Source organism: Antedon mediterranea, chromosome 1, assembly GCF_964355755.1.
Source record: "Antedon mediterranea chromosome 1, ecAntMedi1.1, whole genome shotgun sequence".
Lineage (NCBI taxonomy): Eukaryota > Metazoa > Echinodermata > Crinoidea > Comatulida > Antedonidae > Antedon > Antedon mediterranea.
In genome coordinates this window covers 31,044,735-31,069,660 of record NC_092670.1, presented here as the reverse complement: position 1 = coordinate 31,069,660, position 24,926 = coordinate 31,044,735, and the positions used below count along the sequence as shown (strand labels likewise).

General features: G+C 34.1%; 1 protein-coding gene across 1 annotated transcript; it reads right to left on the bottom strand.

Moving 5' to 3' along the window:
• Positions 1–6,210: 6,210 nt before the first annotated feature.
• On the bottom strand, positions 6,211–23,368 carry LOC140044035 (O-acyltransferase like protein-like). The gene is made up of 14 exons (XM_072088519.1): positions 22,966–23,368; positions 21,780–21,919; positions 21,243–21,318; positions 20,790–20,901; positions 19,210–19,559; positions 18,642–18,824; positions 18,282–18,375; positions 17,769–18,042; positions 9,778–9,857; positions 8,957–9,067; positions 8,178–8,322; positions 7,770–7,956; positions 6,747–6,889; positions 6,211–6,333 (listed from the first exon to the last, which is right to left on the bottom strand). The coding sequence occupies exons 1-14, from the start codon at positions 23,366–23,368 to the stop codon at positions 6,211–6,213; spliced, it is 2,421 nt and encodes an 806-aa protein (XP_071944620.1).
• Between the last annotated feature and the right edge of the window lie 1,558 nt (positions 23,369–24,926).

Sequence of the window (24,926 nt, the reverse complement as noted above, 5' to 3'; positions counted from 1 at the left end):
ACCGAGTTAAGTTGTTATCGTTCATTATTTGTAACGACCATGAATTCACTGTTTAATAATTTCTCTTTGATATACAGCTTTGTCTTATTAGATAGCATACATGTTGAAGTTAGTTGTATAACATACCATGTTGAAGTTAATTGGATAACTTACCAGGTTGACGTGATTAGTAGTATGAAATTGGTGTATTGGATCCAGGTATAAGTTCGTTAAATGTTATATACAGTAATACTAATTGATAATTAGTGAAGTGACCATATTGTAGTAAGCTTGCTTGTGATTGTTTTTATTGTTGAATTATATTACACTGCTGATGCATAATATTTATGACGTTGTTTTATACAGGGTTTGTTGTTCCTGTTTAGAAAAATAAACGATACAGAGTAAATACAGCCTCATTTTGCGTATTGTTTCGTTGCATGGGATACATGGCTTCACAAACCAAACCTTAATGGTCTAAACCTAGCAAATCAATATTAAGGATTCCCGAACCACGACAGTTTACACAAACGTAATCATTTGGGTGGTGGTTAAACCTACTAAAGGCGCTACTTTCGAAATTCGAACCACTCCACAAAATCTTGGCTACGCAAGAAGTAGACGAGATTATTTTTGTTAATTTGGCAGGATACGTGTCCAAACATGCTCTAATGTACAACTAAAAACATTGATTTCCAAATATGTAGGTATTAAGGGAAGCCTTACTTACATAGAGAACTATTTCTTTACGTCAAACCTGACCAACTTCGTTGAAACACCGGTTCTCGTCAGATCACCGGAGTTAAGCAACGTTGGGCCCGGTTGCGTTCTGGATAAGAGACCGTCGTCTAAATTGCGGCGGGTGCTGTATAACTGGAGAGTGATGGGGTAATGATAATATCGGACTAGCATGTGATAGGCATGGTCTCGAGGTTATCTGTACCATACTAACTGCATCCTTATGCAAGATGCTTTACTCTCATTGCCTCATCCTTCGGATGGGGTGTAAAGCTGTTGGTCCCGTGTACTTAACAGTGCATGTTAAAGAACTTGGTACACTATTCGAAAAGAGTAGGGAATCTTCTCCCGGTGTGCTGATCTGGTAGGCGCTGCACCGCTGGCTGTCATGGGTCCGTGGAGGGCCTAATCCGAATTTCCTCAGTTTCCGGTTAAGCTTGAGGACAAATATAAATACAATTACCTTTACCATTGTTAACCGAAGGGTAGGCCTATAGCAGATTTATAGAACAGAAAGTGGTGTAATGGAAATCGGATAGCAAGCACGAGACATGGTTTCGAGCCTGCCTGTGTCGTTATTTATTGTATATTTAGGCATTACTCTCAATTCCTCATCTTTCGAAATGGTGTGATGATCTGTGTAGGCCCTCTAGGCTACCGTTAGTTCGTAGAAGACCAAAACTGAATTTCCTTCTCAGTTCCCATGGGTTAACAGTGAGGACGAATTACATTTACTTTTATATTTTTGAACAAGTAAAAGGTAATATTATAGGTTTCCAAACACTCTCATATGTTAAAAATACGGTTTTTAATTTATCGTTTCACTTGGATAACTTGTATATAATTTATTCAATCCAGCTACATCATCTGTTTATCTATTATGTTTTGTTTACAGTGACTGAGAGAGCTTATATAATGACAGTACATGTCATGTACGCCTGATTATCATTCTTTTAAGCTGCTGATAGTTTATAAGGTAATCAGACACCAGAAAGCACCCATGAAAAGTAGTAAATTTTATGTGAGCAATGCCTTGCAATCATGGATTCATGCTCTTAATTCGATGGTGAATTGGCCAGTTGCGTGAAGCAGTTTTTGGCATGTATTATGTAAATCGTCAATAAATACTAAAAGAAATGTAATATAATGTTGGTGCACAGAGAACCACGTAAAGGCCAACTTGTATAAAGAGTATACATGCGTATAAAAAGTTGAATAAGTCATTTATGCACACATGTAAAAATGCACAGAGATCATATTATGAAAATATTTTTAACAATACTAAAGTAAATGCAAACAATTCATGGAATTGTAAATGATATAGGTGGAAGCAAAAATATCCACTCATCTGGGTTGGAATTTATCAATATTTGCTTATATTTTTGCTTAAGCTGGAACTTTTAGGAAGTGCTTAAGCAAATAACTTAAAATTATTTATCAAACCGTCTTAGCAGAAAAATTGGCTTAGGTAAATATTACGTTTTGTTGCGTGCGTAATATTAAACTCTAGAGGACAGTAATTTATGTCTTAAGATGAAAAATTCTTGCTTACGCGTGCGCATTAGCTTTTTTCTGCCAGCAAGAGAGGACGCATTGCATTCTTGTTACTATGCTTTTATTACTTGAAATAGAAAAAGAACACAAATTCGGAAATACAAACGAAAATAATTCCCTCTAAAAATAAATCAAATCAACACTTATTTATGTTGTATCAATGACAGCGACCCTTGGCAGCCGATAGAGGTTTCAAAGTTAGTCAAATAGGTCGTACCTATCCCGAAAATTTGAGTTTTGCTCTTTCAATTTCTAGGCAATCTTACCGAAGATCGATATCATTACTTTAGCGTCCGCCGTGGTACAGCGGAAAACGCACTAGCTTTTTGATGTTCCGGCCTAGCGCACTTGCGTTGTCAAAACAGATTTTGTTTGTTGTTGCAGAAATTAGATAATACGACATTGTTCTTAAGGCAGGGTGTTGTTCGCCTTAGATTTAAGATATAATGAAGCAAATACTGTTGCTTAGTATTATTAATAAATCTAAATTGAGCAAATCAAGGATTTAGGGTAAAGTTAAGCCGTTTTTATTGCTAAACAAGTTTGATAAATCCGACCACTGGTGAAAAAACCATAAATAGTCAGGTGGCTTAACAACAAAAAATGAGGAAATCATTACACGGTGGACAAATGCGCCAAATTTGGCATGGAGCTTTGTTGGGACCTACCAATTGATTTTTGCCTAGGAGCCACTCTGGTCGTAATTTATTTTTCAAGATGGCGGCCAAAATCCAAAATGGCCGCCAATGAATTGGAAAATCAGATTTCATTTGTTGCAGAGGTCACATATTATAGGCAAATGAACTATCAAAACATAAGTATTCATGGTCATTGAAACATATTTGAGACATTTTGCATGACATAGGTCATTCATTGTTAAGATGGTGGCCAAAATCTAACATGGCTGCCAGTAGTCTAAACTGGAATATCATTTTGGTTGCAGAACTCGCATATAGGTATCAAACGAAGTAGGAAAACATGGAGTAGGCCTAACCATGGTCATTGAAACATATTTAGACATGGTACATAATATAGGTCACTCGTTGCAAAGATGGTGGGAAAAATCCAAAATGGCTGCCAGTAAACTAGGAAATCACATACAGTATCTGTGGATGGCAGAAGTATGTAAATGAAGTAGCTGTAGTAAATGGTAGAGGTGGTATGTAAATTACAAGTAACTGTAAAAAAAATCTATAAAAAAAAAGTTATAACCAGTTCAGTTTCTGAAACCACATAAAAGGTGGTATTTTTGGGAAAATAAAGATTGAGGGCGCTGTTCACATAAGTAAAAGTACACTTTTTTACCTGTAACTAACTAAGTTTTTGTCAGAATATTTTTTAAATGGTCTTATTTGATAGATAATTACATTTTCTTTATATTAAATAAAACAAATTTTACATTAAATATCCATAGTTCAGATAAATTTACGTTAAGTGCCTAAAATCAACAAATATAACACATTTTAATACATAACAAATACTATTGGATGTTAACAAATTACAAATTTAGTTATCATAAATAGGATTCTTTACATTTTCATAGAAACTGTTTTATTATAAAACATATAAATATATATTTATTTTAACAATTTCTCATAAAAAAATGTTTACGACCACTAGTTTTCGAGATATAGAAATGTGTACTACCAGTACAGGTCAAAGGTCAATAACAAGAATCTGGGTCATTTTCTTGGAAAAGTTTGTATTAGACTGAATAGAAACATCAATCTTCTGATTAATTTGAGATCTATTTAAAGTTTGTCCAACTGTTAGTTACCAAGTTATATGACATGTAGGTCAAAGGTCAAAAATACCAAAAATCATACTTCCGGCCATTTTTTGACAAATGTTTCCATTAGGACGAATATTAATATGCATCTTCCAAATAATTTGACACTAAAATTATATAATTTAATGTAAGCGTTGCGGAGATATGGTTATTTAGTTTTCAATTGAATTAAAATATTCAAATTGAGGTCAAAGGTCAAGGAAAAACTTTAGAAATTTGATAACATGGGTTTTTATAACTGGCATGGTTAAAACATTCATAAAATGCAATGCTTGCACTTTTCTTCTGATTTGCAGACTAAAATACATTAGGAATGAACTATTTGTGATTTTGTATACGATTATATTATTTCAATTTCAATGGCTACCATTTTTATTTTTGGGCGCCATCTTGGAACTCACTTTATATAATATTTCCTGAATCTGTTTTACTGACCTCAAAAATTCTTGATTCATTACATTATTTGTCTATTTGTAACTTTTACAGTCAGAGATATAATTATGATATATCAATTTACTGGCAGCCATTTTGGATTTTGGCCGCCATCTTAGAAAATCGGAAGCTGATCGGGTGGCTCCTAGGCAAAAATCAATTAGTACGCCTAAAAGAAGCCTCATGCAAAATTTGGTGCTTTTGTCCACCGTGTAACGTTTTAGTCGCTAAGCCACCTGACTAAAAGGGTTGTGGAGCCTATTGTAAACCACATTAACGGTTATTTAATAAACCAGACGGTACGCTCACGTGCCATCTATATCGTGCCTACAGATGGTCCTCGAATATACAGTAATTTCAGCATAAAAAAACTGTTTTTGTAAATGTACGTACCGCTCAGGTCTATAATTAATACGTTGTCGTTTACAGAAACGAAGAAATAGACACGATGATTTATGTAGTCGACTAAAATTAGCACCCTGGGAATTACTTCCGCCGAAAGAGAAATTTGTCACAAAATGAGTCCAATTTGTGTTTTGTATATAACATTATGATTGGGGATGGGGAAAAGGATGGATACAAAGAGGAACAATGTTTAAATAAAAATTATATTCCTTATCCACTCAGTAACGAAATGTGTTCATGTTTTATAGGCCTATATAAAAAATATACCATACAGTAAAACATTTGCGATTTAATACTTTGTTAACTGTCACTGTCATAGTCGATTGAAATAGTACAGTACATGTAACAATACACCACTACGACGTTTATTTGTTGTAAGTATTAACTAATACAAACGTTGAGAAACAACTGTCATTAATACTGTTACTGTATTTGTTAGTAATGAATGTAATATCATTAAAAACAAAAAACAAATAATTCACTGACTATCATTTTTTATTAAGAATGTGTTAATAATGTTATGATAATGTGTTACATTTTGCTATTATGAACAGATAACAAATAATTCGCTGGCTATTATTTTTTTTATTAAGAATTATTAATGTGTTACATTTTGCTATTATGAACTAGTGTTTAAGTCAATATTATCATATAAGTTAATTGATTTACGATATCGATACGTTTATCTTTACAGTGGATTTTAATGGTTAATATGGTAAGTTAAATAAAAAAGAAACAACAATTTTAAAACGGTAGATTAGGTTTGCTTATACAAAAGTGGTCACACGTGTGTGTAGATGTTTGACAAAGTCTTTAGCTTGCTGACAAAGTTAGGTAGTTAACGTCCATGTGAAAATGTTAATTCTATAACTTTAGTATGCTTGTCTGGATGTAAACTTACAGTTACATACACGTACTACTGTATCATATATAGAATAAAATTATTAAATTACAACTTGAATTCTAAATATCTTATTTTTCAAAAGTTTGAATTTTTCTCATTTCTCTCATCCATTTTTGTTTTAGTTTCTACTTAAACAAGAACAAATAGTACTATTCTACGATTATAATGACTTTTACCATTTTTCCCCATTTAATATATGTTTTAATCGGTTTTATCTTTTAAAAATGAAAGAGAGGGATTACTGTAACATTTCTGCAACCTATGTGTACCATTTTTTTGTTTGTAATGTTGTATAATGTAATATTTTACTGCAACGAGCAAGAGGTAGGGTAATGTAATACCACCGGTGGTAATACAAACTGTCATTCAACTCGGTGGTAGAACAATATTTGTTTTTGTAGGTGTAGGATTACGCTTTCTTGGCTTTTCCAAAAATCACCTTTTCCAACTGCATAAAGGGTCCTTCTATCAGAATGGAGAGAATGAACGAAGACACATAAGAAAACACAATGCTTCCAACGAAGAAAAACGACTGAAATAAGATTGAAAAAATGTGTAATTAATCATTTAAATCAGCTATTCAACCATTCTTTATTACTCACTGTGCAATAAACCAATTAAATTGAATAGTTGATAACAGTTTTTTTTTTAAATAATGTTAGCATTGTTTTACATGTTTTTTTTTTGTATTAATATTTTTAGTCATGAAAATTGTCCTTATTGTATGTACAATGTGCTTTTTTGATAAAATAAACGAATGAACAAGATCTAGCCATACTCACGTAAAAGAAAGTAAAATTGAGTTAATGTAAAATGGCTCAAAAAATGAATTAGAAACCTATAATGCATTTTACTTTAATATAGCCCAAGATATAGTTTAAATTTATATTTTAATATTCGTCAAATTAATATATTCAAAAAAATATGTGTTTTAACTATACGTACGTAATTAACATAGCTGAAATGAAACAATGTTTTCCATGAATATATCACAGCGTACATAACAATCGGATGGAGAAGATAAGCTCCGTAATTAAGACGAGTAAGTGGAGTCCAGAATGCACATGAAAGCAGCGTATTGACAAACCCTAAAATAAACACATACAGTTGAGTAAACTATTGAGAAGAAATAGGTATATATAAGTATATACTTTTTTTTGTTATTGAAGTGAGGTAACCGATTTTATTAATTATTAATAGTATTAGTGAAGTTAGCAAAGTACTGTAAGTTAATTATTATTCATTTTACTTATGAAGTTTGCAACTTGCATTGCCTCACTAAGTACAATTATATTGTTGTATTACCTTTGAAATATTTGACAAATATCTTTGGGGTAAATATTATATACAGTAAGAAAAGAATGTGCTGCTAAAAAACCATGAGCATGTATAGCATACAATTAGAAGAGCATGGGTTATAAAAGAAAAGTAGTGAAAACATTTCTTATGGTTTCGATAGTATATTGATATAGTTCCTTGATTGTAAACCAGTAATATAAACTTACGTTTACAAGACTGGTCCCCTAGGCTACAAACCAAAAACATCCAGTGGCTGAAAAGAAGGCCAATCGGCGTCATAACGCATAGCAACTAAAGAAGTCAAGCTGACAGCTAGACGAAACTATCTTGTAAACGTAAGTTTATATTACTGGTTTACAATCAAAGAACTACATCAAAAAAAGAAGTAGTCGAAAAACATCCATGGCGAGGAGAAAAGAAGACAAAAAGAAAGCAAAATACGCGAAGGAAAGACATTTTGACTAAATATTGAAATAAGAAGTGAGGGAGAAAATACGAAAGGGGAAACATAGTATAAAAAAATAGAAAGGCATCAAGTATATAATACCAATTAATGTATACTAATAAAATCAAAGAGAGCAAAGTAAAAGTTACGATATTTCTGAAATATAAAAATAAATTTAAAAATGATTTAGACACAAAAAGGAATTAAAGTTGGTAATGCATTACCTCCATAACCTGTAATACAGGCAAAGATGACCCATCCAACTGCCACCGACCAAACAAACCGTGACACTGCATTGTAGAATGCAGCAACCTCATGTGTCGGTGGATTGCCTCGATTTGCTCCGCAGGTGCCGTATACAATAGCTATACCCGTGCCAACGGCCGCAGTCCAACCGAGAAAAACAACCATCTAATGTGATAAAACTTACTTTGTGAGATATCATTTGTATGTTTATTAATAATAGCATATAAAGTGATTTTCAGAGAATTCTGTATGAACAATTAATTATTCTAGAAAATAAAACCAATATTCTAAATTCAATTATTGTGAATTTCAAAAACTGTGAAGTATAAGGACCTAAAAGAGACAACTGAAGGTTCTGACTGCCCTTAAGAAAAAAGAAAACTTACTGGAGGGATTTTAATTGCCTTTTTGTCCAGACGGTACAAAATATACCCGACAGCCATTCCAACAAGAAATGCTTGTATACGACAATACGGTTTCGCGTACATGCGATCATCTAGAATATCCACAGTTCGGTTGTTGTAATAACCTCTAGTTGAAAAATAAAATATACAAAAATAAATGATATTATACAAGGCCTCGTACATTTAAAAATCATACTTATGATACTTTCGCTAGAGACGGCTTTACTGACTAGCGAGAGTCATAAAATAAAAATATAACCTACACCGCTATTTCACTCTGTATTTGTATTCTAGCATAGTAGTAATAATACATTCACATCATATTGTGTGCCAACAAAAAAAGAAGAAAATATTTAAGAAAAAGAAGTAGAAAAAAGGGGTAAAATTAAAAAGAAAGGAGGAAAAACAAAAACGAAATATGGAAAACGGGGAAAAAACAGGAAAAAAAGAAGAAATGAAGAAGGAAAAGAAAGAGAAGAAAGTAAAGAAAAAGAAGGAATAGAAAATGAAAAAAAAATGAATAAAAAAGGGAAAACAAGTAGATGTAATCATTGTATATCACAAAGTTAGGATAGTAACTATTAACAATAGTAGGATGTACGTTCCTCCAAGCATGATAAAAGCGTCTAACTTTCAGAAGGGACTCTTTGCAAATTTTATTTTAACCGTTTTCAAATTTATTAAAATTCTATCAACACAATTGTAACAAAATTGAATTAGCATAATTATCCCTATGTAACATCAAGAGAAAAATACTCAACTGCAACACAGAACCGGTAACTGGTAGTCCCCAGTAGTATGAAATCCAAGCCGTTATAGCGATCGAGGCTGCACACAAGACACTGATTGCAGGGAGACCAATTTTCCAATTCCTGAAAAATATAAATAATTATAACTTAAAGCATTAGTTTTCAATTATAATACTTAATCTCTAATTGATTAATCTTTAATATGGGCGAATACATGGTTGATGTATACATTATTCATGATTTATTAATCGGAGAGACAACCGAAGATCATGACACATCTGCAATATGGGCCGAAATACCAATCAGCTCGCACTCTATAATATTTCACACTATAATATTTCACTCTATAGTATTTCACTCTGTAATATTTCACTCAATAATATTTCACTCTGTAATATTTCACTTTGTAATATTTCACTCTATAATATTTCACTCTATAATATTTCACACTATAGTATTTCACTCTATAATATTTCACACTATAATATTTCACACTATAATATTTCACTCTGTAATATTTCACTCTGTAATATTTCACTCTGTAATGTTTTACTCTATAATATTTTACTCTATAATATTTTACTCTATAATATTTTACTCTATAATATTTCACTATATAATATTTCACTCTATAATATTTCACTCTATAATATTTCACTCTATAATATTTCACTCTATAATATTTCACTCTATAATATTTCACTCTATAATATTTTGCTCTATAATATTTCACTCTATAATATTTTGCTCTATAATATTTAAATTACAGTATGTTTACATCGTAACAATAACAGATACTTTACATAGATGAAAGTGGTTTTGTTTAAACTTACTTATAGAGTAATATAATCAGAATTGGACTTATAATAAAGAATTGCATATCATTTGCCAAATACCAACTCCAACCCATGCACTGCAAAATAAAATGAGTTGAACAATAAATTATTCTAAATATCAGGTTAGAGATATAAGTGCGGCCTTCTATCTTGTTTACCTTGATACAATCTACAATCAAGTTTTATCGACCAAGTTCAGTCAATGTGCATAGCAATTTCAGGATCCACTAATACATTGATTGAAGATGAGCAGATAACGTTCGAAGCATACAATCACAATGGATTGCATCGTCAGAGTTTGGTTTTATAATAACACAGTATTTCGATAAAGCGTTTGAGGTCAGAGAGGCCAATATAAGAAACAATCTTTATTCACTGCATCTCCACTTCACTTAACTTAAAGCAGGCCCGTAGCCAGAATGCATCAGAGGGTTTCTTGACACCAAGTATTTTGCGAGCTCAGCGAGCAACCGTAGGCTGGGGGCCAGGGGGCCGCCAAGGGCCCCCAGTCGGAGTCCAGGGGGGGCGAAGGCCCCTGGAAGCTTTGGCTCTCAGAGCAATTGCGGTTGTTTTAATAAGGTTACAGAGACATTTTTTACCTACTAAAATCTGAGTTATGCAGATAAATTATATAGTACAGTATTATGGAAGTTAGTAGTACTGATCATGAAATACAGCTTTATTGTTGCAAAAAAGTATATTATATTAGGCCCTTAAATAATTTCTTATCCTATAAACATAAAAAACAAATAGTACCGTATATTTCGGTGTAAAAGTCGCACCTGTGTATAAGACGCACCCATAACAGAGACTGAAATATTAGTATTTTTTATGTAGTCGATGCATAAGACGCACTTATTTAGTAGGCCGAAATTTAAACATTTTACAATCAAAACAATGGTATTTTAATAATAAAACAACGATATTTGAGACATATTTATTAGAATCAAATGATATAATTTTGTTTGATTGCCTTTATTACATCGTAGTCAGTCTCTACTTCAACTGAACGTTCAATGAAAAGGGAAATCCCCATATTTTTTCAGTTACGATGCACTGTGTGGGTAGGGCTAGCCTATGTCTATTTAAGTAACTTTAATTTCATATTATTTAAATATATACCTTCTTATTGTGTGTATGACCATTATAAAATGAATCCAAATGATGTTCAGTTTTTTTAGGCTGATAATGAACCAGGAATATCATGTTGGGTAGGCCTATATGAAAATCTTTCCTATTTCCATGCATGCATTACAGCAATATGAGGAGAGGAGAGCACTAACCGGTTCTAGGACACCTACCCCCTAGACAGTTACCCCCCGGATATTTACCACCCGGACAACTACCCCCTTAGGACAACTACCCCCCGGACAACTACCCCCCGGACAACTACCCCCCGGACAACTACCCCCTTAGGACAACTACCCCCTTAGGATAACAACCCCCCGGACAACTACCCCCCGGACAACTACCCCCTTAGGACAACTACCCCCTTAGGATAACTACCCCCGGATAACTACCCCCCGGTCAACTACCCTCCCGGTCAACTACCCCCCGGTCAACTACCCGCCCCCCCCCCCCCAATCCAAAAAGTAGACAAACGGTTTCTGTAAAAATGAAATCATCTGTTTTTAACGGGTGTTTCGAAACTAGAGACCGAGACCAGAGACCTGACACGAGACCCAATACGAAAAGGGAGACCTATATTTGGGTCTCTCTTTTCGTATATTAGGGTCTCCCTTTTCGTATAGTGTGGTCTCTCTTTTCGTATATAGCCTGGGTGCAGTACACATTTTGCGGGAAAAAAGTATAGGAAAATTTTTTTTTTATTTTTCTGATAGAGTATACCATATAGAATGTTAGAAAAAAAATCCCCATCTCAGGGTCTTGGGGAAAATTTGTTACGGCCTTTTTAAATTTTGGCCTATATAACACACACAAATGCCTATTAACACACACAAATACCTATATAGGGGATAGGGAAAACCAATTCATGTTTTTTTAAACTTGGAGTTGTGTTATGATGATTAAAATTTGCTGAGGCTTACTTTAATAACTACTTCTCATATTGGTTAATAAATCGAGTCGATAACAATGACATCATCATGCCAGAATCCAATATGGCGTCCAATTTGGCGGAAAAAACAGGGTATTGCTAAACCCCCGCAAACCCTTGCAAACCTCCAAAAAAACATAGCAAACCCCACTGAACCAACATAATAAAAGTGATTGAATCATGTAGTGTACGACCCACTGGGTATATCCATGTTTTAAAAAAAATAAAATTTCTACTGTTAACGACTTATTTTTGGGGTAAAATATCATTTTTGGTAAAAAATGATTGCTAATTTTTAACAAATAAATGATGTTTTAACCCAAAAATAAGTAGTTAACAGTGGAAATTTTTAATTTTTTTTAACATGAACATATCCAGTGGGCCGTACACTCCATGATTCAATCACTTTTATGTTGGTTCGGTGGGGTTTTCTATGTTTTTTGAAGGTTTCCAGGGGTTTGCGGGGGTTTAGCAATACCCTGTTTTTCCCACTAAATTGGACGCCATATTGGATTCTGGCATGATGATGTCATCGTATCGACTTGATTCATCCACTACTATGAGAAGTAGTTATTAAAGTAAGCCTCTACTAATTTTAATCATAAAAACACAACTGCAAGTAACAAAAACTGTTAATTGATTTTCCCTATCCCATATATATAGGTTTTTGTGTGTGTTAATAGGAATTTGTGTGTGTTATATAGGCCAAAATTTAAAAGTGCCATAAAAAAATTTCCCCAAGACCCTGGGATGGGGATTTTTTTTCTGACATTCTATATGGTATACTCTATTAGAAAAACCAAAAAAAAATTTTCCTATACTTTTTTCCCGCAAATGCGTATAATAATTGTTCTGCACCCAGGCTAATAGTGGGGTCTCCCTTTTCGTATAATTTGGGTCTCCCTTTTCGTATATTTAGGTCTCCCTTTTCGTATATTAGGGTCTCTCTTTTCGTATAGTGGGGTCTCCCTTTTCGTACGTGGGTCTCTCTTTTCGTATATTTAGGTCTCCCTTTTCGTATTGGGTCTCGGGTCTCTGGTCTCTGGTCTCGGGTCTCTGGTCTCTGGTCTCGGGTCTCTAGTTTCGAAACACCCGTTTTTAACCGATTATTCTGTTTAACAGCACGCTAGACCCTAGATGTGCTAGATTTAAAGTACCGTATTTATTGACAAAACGGCCTGGGCTGTTTATTGTTTAGGTGGTTTTTAGGTGGACATTTATTGGAAGAAAGTTGTTTATTCAATGGGAGGGGGTATAATCTAATGGAAATAGACGCCGATTATTAATTCCATATGATGTTTCATGGGAGTGACATGATCACCGTTTATTTGAGGGGAATTTATTTAAAGATCACCGTTTATTCGGTGAGTGAACATTGAGGTCAAATATCAAAAGTGATATTATTCTTCAAGTGTACAAAAATACATAGGCCTATATGACAAATTTGAGACAAAAATTAATTCTTTTAAGACCAGTGGTTATCGAAGCATTGTCCTGACGCAAACATTATTATTATTATTAGCGAACCCAGTCTTTACAGTAAATACAGGGAGTACTATATAATACGTTCGACTATCCTATGATCATGTGTGACAATCTTCAGTTTAAACCAGGCTATATTTATGTTCAATCTTTTACTTTTGTTTACAATAATGAATAGTAATTCGTCAAAGTAACGAATTAAAATATAGTTATTAATTCCTATTATACACTGTTGCAGAGTCAGGTTGTTGAATGGTCTGGGTGGTAGTTGTCCGTCCGGGGGGTAGTTGTTCTAAAGGGATAGTTTTCTGGGTGGTAGTTGTCCAGGGGTTAGTTGTCCTACGGAGGTAGTTGTCCTAAAATATTATTTGCCCTCGGAGTATTGTCCAGGTCCAGGAGGTAGTTGTCCTACGGGGAGTATTGTGTCAGAGGTAGTTGTCCGCGGGGTAATTACCCGGGTGGGGGGGGGGGGTTGTCAGGGGGTAATTGTTCCTAGGGGGTAATTGTCCGGGGGTAATTGTTCCTTGGGGGTAATTGTCCGGGGGGTAGTTGTCCAGGGGTTAGTTGTCCTACGGAGGTAATTGTCCTAAAAGATTATTTTCCCTCGGAGTATTGTCCAGGAAGTAGTTGTCCTACGGGGAGTATTGTGTCAGAGGTAGTTGTCCGGGGGGTAATTGTCCGGGGGGTAATTGTCCGGGGGATAAATGTCCGGGGGATAAATGTCCGGGGGGTAATTGTTCCTAGGGGGTAATTGTCCGGGGGGTAGTTGTCCGGGGTGTAGTTGTCCTAAGGGGGTAGTTGTCCTAAGGGGGTAGTTGTCCGGGGGGTATTTGTCCGGAGGGTATTTGTCCGGGGGGTAGTTGTCCTAAAGGGGTAGTTGTCCTAAGGGGGTAGTGGTCCAGGTGGTGGTTGTCCGGGGGGTAGTTTTCCGGGTGGTAAATGTCCAGGGGGTGAATATCCGGATACGCACTAACCATGTGCTCCTTGCCTGGTGGCCAGCACTGTTGGCCATATACACTATGAGATTAGGGGAAGCTACTTAACATAATAACAACACACTCTTTTAGATATCGCTTAACATACGAACTATTGCCTACATGATTATAAAATTATGTGATTGTTGACATAGAGATGTAATAAAAATAAACCACCGTGATCAAGGGAAATAGTTATTGTGTAATTAAAATGTGACACCACCGTAATTAATGGACTCTTCCATAAATGTGTTGCGCTGTGATGCTGCATGCTGCTAGAATACACACCCGCGAGTTCAGAGAGTATTACTAGGCCTGGGTAGAATATCTAATGCGTACTGTAATATTAATTAATACAGTCGAGGATGACAGTTTACTGTACCTTAACTAAAAATTCAATAAACTTGTTACCACACTGTGGTTAGACAGGAGTGAGTAACATTGCAGAGTAGTACACTATTTTTAATTAATTTAAGTATTAGTAGCCTACTATGTCTAAGATTTTTGAGCGCATTGTGCATGATGGTTTGTCATCACATGTTGCTAATGCTTTAAGTCCTAGGCAGCATGGTTTTGTCTCTGGGAGATCACGTCAAACCAACCTCGCACTGCTTCTTGCTACATCATACGATGCAATTAACAGCAAGAAGCAGTGCGATGTGATTTACACTGATTTCTCTAAGGCTTTTGATTCCGTTTCCCATGATTTGCTTATTTTTAAACTTTCAAAATTTGGTTTATCCGGTTCACTTTTAAGTTGGTTTAAAAGCTATTTAACTAATAGACAACAGCGTGTTGTCATTGGGGGAGAGACATCTGATTGGCTCCCTGTGTTATCGGGCGTTCCGCAGGGCTCGATCCTGGGCCCGCTTTTGTTTAATTTATTTATCAACGATCTTCCTTTAAAATTTAATCATTCCGAGTCTCTTTTATTTGCTGACGATCTGAAATTGTTTAAAGTGATTACCACTCCACAGGATGCTTTTTCACTTCAGGAGGATCTGGATGGTCTCGTGGAATGGACGGAGAAGTAGGGGATAAAACTTAATTCTAATAAATGCAAATATTTATCTATAACACTTAAAAAAAGGCCTGTGCTCTTCAATTATAATCTGAATGGACATGATCTTGAGATGGTTTATGTATGGAAAGATTTAGGTATTTTTATTGATAGTAAATTAAATTTTTGTTCACATATTAATCATGTGTTGTCAAAAGCTAATAGAATGATGGGCTTAATATGGAGAAATTGTAGGTTTATGAACGACGGCAGGGCACTTTTATCTTTATACAAATCTATTATACGTCCTCACCTTGAATATTGTTCCGTAATTTTCAATTCAATTTCTCCATGTCAGGCCCGTCAAATCGACACTGTTCAACGGAAGTTTGTTCGATTCCTGTCTTTTAACTGTGTTAATTTTGAATTTTCCATTGATTCTGTCAGCAACCGTCGAACGATATCTGATATGTTTTTTTTATATAATATTTTAAATTCTAAATATGACTGTTCATTAATTTCACTGTTTAGTTTAAATGTTCCTGGTCGTACACGAAATAGACATTTATTGCATATTCCTTTTAGCCGTGTCGACTGTACTAAGAGGGGACTTTTTCATAGACTACCTTATACATTTAATAATCTAAATAGCAATCATATCGATATTTTTAATGATAGACTTGGTTATTTTAAGAGGACGATTATGTGTTCACTTCTTGAACAGCCTGTATAACCTGTTTGATTAATTGAAATTGTTTATGGCATGCCGATCTATGTTTTATATATATATATATTTTATCTGTATTTTATTGTTAACCGTTTTTGATGATGTTGTATTGTTTTATGTTTCAAACCTGTTAGTGGCGGTATTTATCGCTGTTGGTTTTGATTGAATAAAATAAAAATAAAAAAATAAAGTAGGTAATTAAATTAATTAGGGTAACATTTAGAGGTCAAATTTGCGTGTCAAAAGTGCGTCTTATACACCGAAATATACGGTAGGCCTACGTACACGTACCAATTTAACTCAGCACCATTTTTATTCAAGTTTACACAGTGAAATTCTTTGGTTTAATGAAAAATATTTCCAGGAAAAAAATAAAAATCCCCAAAAAGATTGAACTGAACTGAACGTGATCTTGTGCGTTCCGAAAAGCCCGGCCGAAGCACGCGATTGGTCAGTCCATTTTTCTGTCATATTTATAACCATCATCTCTCAACAATCTCTCGATCTCACGCTCGGCAGTGACTTTGACATCGGACAATATATATTCGATCGATTTAAACATAGTCAATAGAAGTAAAATTACCAAAAAATCTGCTATAATTGATAATTAATTGCACGATTTTGAAAGTGGGGCCTTTGTTTTTCAAGGGGGGTTCGCTGGTAAAAGGGGGGTTCGCGCAAAAGGGGGGGTTCGCCCGAACCCCAAAAAAAACCCCTGGCTACGGGCCTGTAAAGACAACTCTTTATAAATATGCCTAGTTTGTCACAGGAATAGTTAGGGTTACGCTGGAATAATCGTGAAATGTACATTACGGAAATAATTGAAATACAAATTCTAATTACGTAGCGTACAGTATGATTCATTGAAAAATCCAATTCTCACCATATTTGCCAAGCTACCAGGAAACGGGTAAAGGTTATTGATATAAAGCAGGTTTGTCCACCAGTAATCTGAACACGTGTTTGTAGAATATTCAGCAAATTCATTTTTTCCTATTCCTTTGCCGAAATAGACAAATAGGTTTTGATTGAATAAAATAAAAATAAAAAAATAAAGTAGGTAATTAAATTAATTAGGGTAACATTTAGAGGTCAAATTTGCGTGTCAAAAGTGCGTCTTATACACCGAAATATACGGTAGGCCTACGTACACGTACCAATTTAACTCAGCACCATTTTTATTCAAGTTTACACAGTGAAATTCTTTGGTTTAATGAAAAATATTTCCAGGAAAAAAATAAAAATCCCCAAAAAGATTGAACTGAACTGAACGTGATCTTGTGCGTTCCGAAAAGCCCGGCCGAAGCACGCGATTGGTCAGTCCATTTTTCTGTCATATTTATAACCATCATCTCTCAACAATCTCTCGATCTCACGCTCGGCAGTGACTTTGACATCGGACAATATATATTCGATCGATTTAAACATAGTCAATAGAAGTAAAATTACCAAAAAATCTGCTATAATTGATAATTGATTGCACGATTTTGAAAGTGGGGCCTTTGTTTTTCAAGGGGGGTTCGCTGGTAAAAGGGGGGTTCGCGCAAAAGGGGGGGTTCGCCCGAACCCCAACAAAAAACCCTGGCTACGGGCCTGTAAAGACAACTCTTTATAAATATGCCTAGTTTGTCACAGGAATAGTTAGGGTTACGCTGGAATAATCGTGAAATGTACATTACGGAAATAATTGAAATACAAATTCTAATTACGTAGCGTACAGTATGATTCATTGAAAAATCCAATTCTCACCATATTTGCCAAGCTACCAGGAAACGGGTAAAGGTTATTGATATAAAGCAGGTTTGTCCACCAGTAATCTGAACACGTGTTTGTAGAATATTCAGCAAATTCATTTTTTCCTATTCCTTTGCCGAAATAGACAAATAGGGTTGATAATATACCAATGCTCATCATATATGAGGGCGTCAATCTCCAAAATCGATGAAAATAGAACAGTAACCAGTTGATTCGACCATTTGTCTTTTTAAGATGTTTCAAAGTGAGATACGTAAGAAGAAGGCCACTAAAAAATAAATAAAGCTTGTTTTATCATTAAAGTTATAATAATTATCGTCGTCATAAACTTCATTGTTTAATGTACTTGTGTATAAACAACAATGACATGACAATGATAATAATCAAAGGCTAAAGAATGTAAAACCCATAGCTTTTTCCAAACTTCGAAATCTTATTTTGCATTCAGATCAACATTCGAACTATTATTATTGATCTTTTAACAAATCTAAAATGTATGTTCATTACCTTAACACAAAGAAAGTATCTACGGAAAATGTAGCGTTGACAATTGCTGCAAACGTAAGATCAGTGGCAAGGCTGTATACATGTGCTGGGTTATCTAATTGTAAAATCACAGAAAATTGTTAATCGTGTTTCTTCAATCTAAACCTATTCCAACTATAGTAACAGTATACGGTTAACGCTAAGAGAAACTTTGCTAAATCAGACGCACTAATTGTTGGTGCAATAGGGTGGTTTTATGCGATATTAACGTTCTAACTCATTCTATTACTACGATGCTTGGTATATAATTGATTACTGATATAGCTAGTTGAACAGTGTGTTATGCTTACGCTAATATACTATTCATAATAAAAGTCTTACCATATCGTGCAATGGCAAAATACAAAGAGTGTCCAAGTATCACCCACCACATACTTAAAACCCTGATTCCGTTCAAACACCCCAGTTGTCTGGAACTGTTCCCAATGTCAAATATCTTGGATCCGTTTCTTGTTGCCGAAAATGATAGTAACACTTTTTCAAAGACATTTTCAGTACTCGTCACTATAAAGAAAATGTTATTAACAAAAGATATAAGCTGTTCAAACCACGGCCTCATGATTTAAATTGTAAAGGATGTTTAGTAAAGAGCGGGAATTCGATTTAATTAATGTCAACCCACCAACAGGCGACAATAAAGCTGAAAGTCCCATCTATGTATCGATGGATTGGGAATAAATGTCTTCATCAACGACAAAATAAGACAAACTATGACGGTCAACATTCTTACCATTTCACGATTAAAAAATGTATACCGCTGAAAGTTGCTTATTGTAACGCTTGTGGCAATTGTTATTGTGTTTATATTTTACAAATGTATGAAAAAATACGTATACACTTCTATTGTTTGTACATAAACAACCGAAATAATTATAATAGTAATACGAACATTTCTGTATTGGAAGGTTCTTATTGGTTTGAAGTCGTTTCTCATTAGAGTTTTCGTCTGGCGGAGAAGCTTTTTTATTGCTGCTTGACCGTTTTATTTCACGTGTATTAGATGATGCGGCACTTTCTTCAGTTGCTTCAAACGCCTTGTTATCTACCTCGCCCTTCTCTTGTGAATCCAAGTCAATCTTACTTTCCTTTGCGTGGTATCCGAGGTTGTCGTTGTTCTTTTCCATATGAATGTCTTGTTCCTTTTCATAAACGTGGTTTCTATTTTTAAGTTTCTGTTTTATAGTGTAGTCGTGGACAGTTCCCAGGACAACCAATAATGCAAATATTGACAGTAGAGCTCTACAAAAAGAAGAAAAATATTTAGATAAATGGTACGGTATACCGATTGATTGGTAAATATTACATCAGGGATTTTAATTCATTTCTTCACCGTGTCCATTTCAATATGAAGAGTTTGGATGTTGTCTAACTGATGTCATCCCATAGGTCAGACGTGTGTAATTGTCATCTATTTTTTTTCTGGACGACTATGTGACACTGAAACAAAGGTTTATCAACATAGTGCTATTTTGAGTTACTTTACAATCCTAATATTTGGTATTAAAAATAAGGAAATCCACGAAGACCAGTGCGTATACCCGCTGTTACTGTATGTTTGCCATTGATTAGAGTACATAGTTTCGATATTAAATGATAATAATAACTAAATAATTATATAAATGTCAATATATAATATAAATTTTAAAAAAAGAATTTTCTATTAATAGTGGTCGTGAACAACCTTTTTTTTTTTGTCTTTCGACTCACATTTTTCCCATACATACATCGTGAGCAATCCTTGCAAATGCCTGTTTTATTTTTATTTCAATAAATATCTAACATAGAGGAGCCGACTAATTGATTAGAATGGCTTCTACATAATTTTTGAAATCTCAAATTAACGTTATTGGCGAAGCATTACGTTGTTGTGACATAGCATGTTTGGCCAGTCAATAAATTACACAGTTAGCAAATGATTGTACTAAAATATAAGGTCATACAACTTAGTGTTTAAAATGTAGGCGTAGATTACCATATAGACATAAGTTATTATATAAGCAGGGAGGATGTGGGCTCATGTGGTATTATTTACACAAGGTGCGTCTCTCTAACTAAAGAGTATTTTGCATTACCAAGACAACCTTAAAGAGATCACAAACCAACAATTTATTTCTAAGGATAACGTATAATCATTGTTTATTTTTAGATGATTCACAAAACTAATAATACAGTGGTTCTATATTGAGTTTATACTATATATAGTATGTTAATTTAACAGTGTGACGTAAGCATACATTAAAATGCCATTATTAGGTTGTTTGAATGGTAAACGATTGTGGAGCATGCGCTAGGCATTATTGTTATGCTATCATCATGAGGAAACGCTTTCCGAGCTTAATCCAGTCAAAATCTGAATTCACCGCGCTATTTTGTAGCGATTGATAGGGCACTTACAATCAAACTGGAATCTATGTAGTTAACAAAAATTAATATTTAAAAAATAATTAAATATTGAAAGAAATATCTTACAAGGTTACTATTGAACCAGTTGACCAAGGAACTTCGTCGATACATTGAAATCCAACGTGAATCCAGCTAATGTCAACATTACTGGTTTCATTAAATACAGGTAATGTTTTCACTGCAAAGTTAAATAAAAAGAAAGGTAATTATGAATTAATATGACTATTTATTGATGCAATTATTATATCTGATAGAATAAACTTACATTGTACACTGTACTGTAGATCAACTATTTTTGTTTGAAAGCATGATTTGAAAAGAACAGCTTTAAACATTGAACACGTAAATAACGTTTTTCCGTATGACAATTGACGAAATATACGGTCAGTGAAAAATTTTCGTCGGTCAAAAGTCTGTTGACCAGAAGTCTGCAGGCAAAGTGGCGTTCGACAAAACGTCTTTTGACGTAAATGAACATGAAAAACCGAAATAAAATAAAATTTAACAAAGTTTTCTTACCTCCGTCAATGATAATTTTCAAATCATCTTCGCTGCAAGATGCGGGACTGCATATAGCGATTGTTATACCGATTGACTACAATGTAATAGAGATAAAAAGTTTAAAGGGCCGTTCATGTTAATACCGACAATTTAGATGTTATGAATAATTTGTTATATCCAGTTTATCGTTCTTTGATTAGATTTGTGAAAATAAAATTGTCATTAAAAGCAGTTACAAATGGTTATCCTATACTTATATTACTCCATGTGGAAAACATACATGTTTATGTATCGTCATTCATTATTGTTCTAGTGTAGTCTTAGTGGGTCTCAGTCGGTATACAAACAATGATATAAACATTTTGTCATAGGACCCATAATAGGGAGTCCTACAATATGATATACCTGAGGTATCTCTATGCATCTTAGTTTAATAGACGCAGCTGCTGATACAGCATCAAATGACTGATGCTATTAAAGTAAAGACCAGGTTAGGTTGCCTTTCGTTAAGTAAATATTAGATTCTCTTAACAAATTTAAAATAATTGAACTTACCGCTAAATACAGTGTCATTCCACATTGTTTAGTTTCAAATGGCGATTTTGCCCCTACGCACAAGTCATAGTCTCCGAGAGACTGGAAATTAGCGTTATACACATCGCTTACTGACGGTAATTTCCCGTTAGAAGCCAGCACTAAAAAGAAAAAGACTAGTTATTTCAGGAAATTATTTATTATTATTCTGACAACAAGAGGATGGACTCGCTTCGTTCGCTCCCCCTCTAGAAAGTGTAGACGATTTCTTGAAATGTTAATGACTCGGGTAAAAAGTTTTAGAAGGACATTCTGGCCTGGACGATTTCGGTCGGCGTGAATTCTTTTGATATTCACTAACCTGTTTCACAGTGTCTTAGATGATTAATAGCATTTTACGTATAGTGTTTATTGTAGATATGAAAAGTGGTAAAAAAGAATAACAAATGCTTGGTAAATTGTAGATAACAGTCCGATGAAATCTACTAAAAATAGTATAATTGTGTTATATATATAATACAACTCGGCTATCGGGGTTTTATTCGATTTCGAACAAAAGCTCTTATCATCAGTTCTCTCGATGTAATTTTATATACTTATTTCCCAAAATATACTTCTATGTTTTATGAATATATTTAATTTGATCGTTATGTACCTCTATACCTTTACCTCCATGTCTATACCTTCACACGCGCGGTCCGAAAAAATCCAAACAAAATGGCTATCGCCACCAAGCACCAACTTAGTTGAAACATGGAGTTGTTTTACAACTCCCTGGTTGAAACCAATCATGCAGGGAAGTTGCAAGGTGATTGACACACCTTACCGTGGACCGGAAATTACTTCTACCGCGCGTAGAGTTAAAATTTACCGATTGAAATCAGACATTTTCTTATAAAACCCTTTATAATATCTTCCTAAGATAGAAATATGGAACAATATCGTAATAGTGGAAACTAATGTTATCAAATCTACGTTTCGCGGTAGGCCTACATCTGAGATAGATAAGGTAGGTATCCAAGGCGGAGATTTGTCCCGAAGTTTTTCCATTGTGCTCGCCTATGTCAGAATTAACCAGAATTTATATATAGATACGCAAAATGCACTACATTATGCCTCATCTGAGTTTACTCCCGTTTCTAAAATAACAAATCAGTTCATATTAACCGCACACATATCGAAAAACAACATATTTTTTATAACTTACATTGGTATGCATAATTGTCGCTACTTATCTTCAATAAATCTTGCAAAAACGTTGTTAGATCGGTTAAACACGCTTCAGACACTTTACTGGAATCTTGAAAGGCAGACTCTATTGCATCATCAATAAATACAGCTAATAATGACGTTACCGTTTCGACAGGAATATCGTTAAAAACATCAATTGGTACATTATCGAGAAAACTTGATATCTCATTTTCGGAAATAGTCACGTTAAAATTTGCCATTTCTATTATTGAGCGAATTTCTCCATAAACTCTGGTAACATTTGGAAAAGTTGTATTTCCATTGTTATTGGTAGGTATGAACGTCTCGCAGTCAGCGAATTTGGCCAAAAGAAGACAGAACACGAAGAGAACAGTGAAGGTATGTACGGCCCCTGCCATCTTGAAATTCATCTGCAACGCGGGCTAAATCTGACTGATCCTTTAAAGATGTCTGTTTGTGAAACAAACATAGAATACACGAACTGTAGTGTAAGACAATTGAGGATTAAGGAGTACTTCCACGATACTTTGCAAATATTGTACAAAGGAAAACTGTATATAAAAGTTGCTATGACATCCTAACGTGACGATGTCAAACAAGAACAAAATGTAAAAGAGAATATTTATCCTTGCTATATCATCATCACCATCATTTTATGTATACAGTACTGAATTATCACTTATCAAATAAAACATGTTACTTAAAATAACATGTAATCGCTAACGGAAGATGATTTTTTTTCGATATTCAGTGAGGAAGAGCGAATGATACTGGAATCATCAAGAAATAATTAATATTAGTGTAAATTTGATTGGCACAAGAGAGAAAATCTTCCTTTAGAAGTACGGTGACCTAGATCTGTCTAACCTCTACGACTGTGTCAATAATAAACAATATCCTCCAAAACTAAACACACCTATTTTTTTCTGATCCGTCTATATTTGTATTAGCGTTAAGTTAAGTCATATCTAAAATTATATTCGTCATTATCAAGCCTCCATTTAAATGTCAAGGCTATTTGATGTTTCATATGATACTAATGATGTAGAACTTCAATATTTGAATCGTCTTCACATAACATTGTTCATAAAAACAGTAATTTGTTATTCGTGGTTAATTGTAGGATTGTTACGTAATGCATAAACGGTATAAATAGATAAGTTTCGATACTGTATTTGTCTTCGTTATTTTGTACACGTTGTACATGATTTATACGGAATAGCATAACATTTACCAAAGAAAAAAAAAACGGTTCCAAACCTAATGGACGCTGTTGAAGTTAAACCCAATCGTGACATGACACGCACGATTTCTTAATTTCTTTGAAAGAAATGACTTTCCTACGAAAACATTATATAATAATTGAGCATATTGGAATACTGTTTTACACTAGGATTTAAAACTATTCAAAACGTTTAGAAATTGCAATCTTTCTTTTGTACATTGCAATACAGTATAACTTATATCATGACTACAGTTCAGTAAAGTTTTAAAATCTGTTTTACCTCTGTTTTTTGTGCTTTTTATTTGTTTATGTTTTTTTCTTGTTGTTTCCTAGATGTATAATGCTTAACGGTTTTTTAAATACTTGTATCGTTTTATACATTTTAATGTAAATACAGAGAAATTCAGCTTCGGCTGCGACATTGATATGCATAAAAGAAACTTATTATAGTTTCGGCCTCTACGAAGGTATCAAACGAAGCAGAAAACATATTCAGTGTATAAAAACAGAAACAAAATACTAGCATAATAATAAGTTTATCAAAAATTGTGTTAACATCTTAGTATTATTCAATATCATTATCAAATATGGTAAATAAAGTTTCCTTCGTTATCTATTTTTAAAATTTAGAAAAAAAAAATGCAGAAAATGAAAACAATGAATTCAGTTGTACTATCCGTTGTCACTGAGGATAATAAACGTCTGAACATCTACATTCCGTTAGGTTTAAC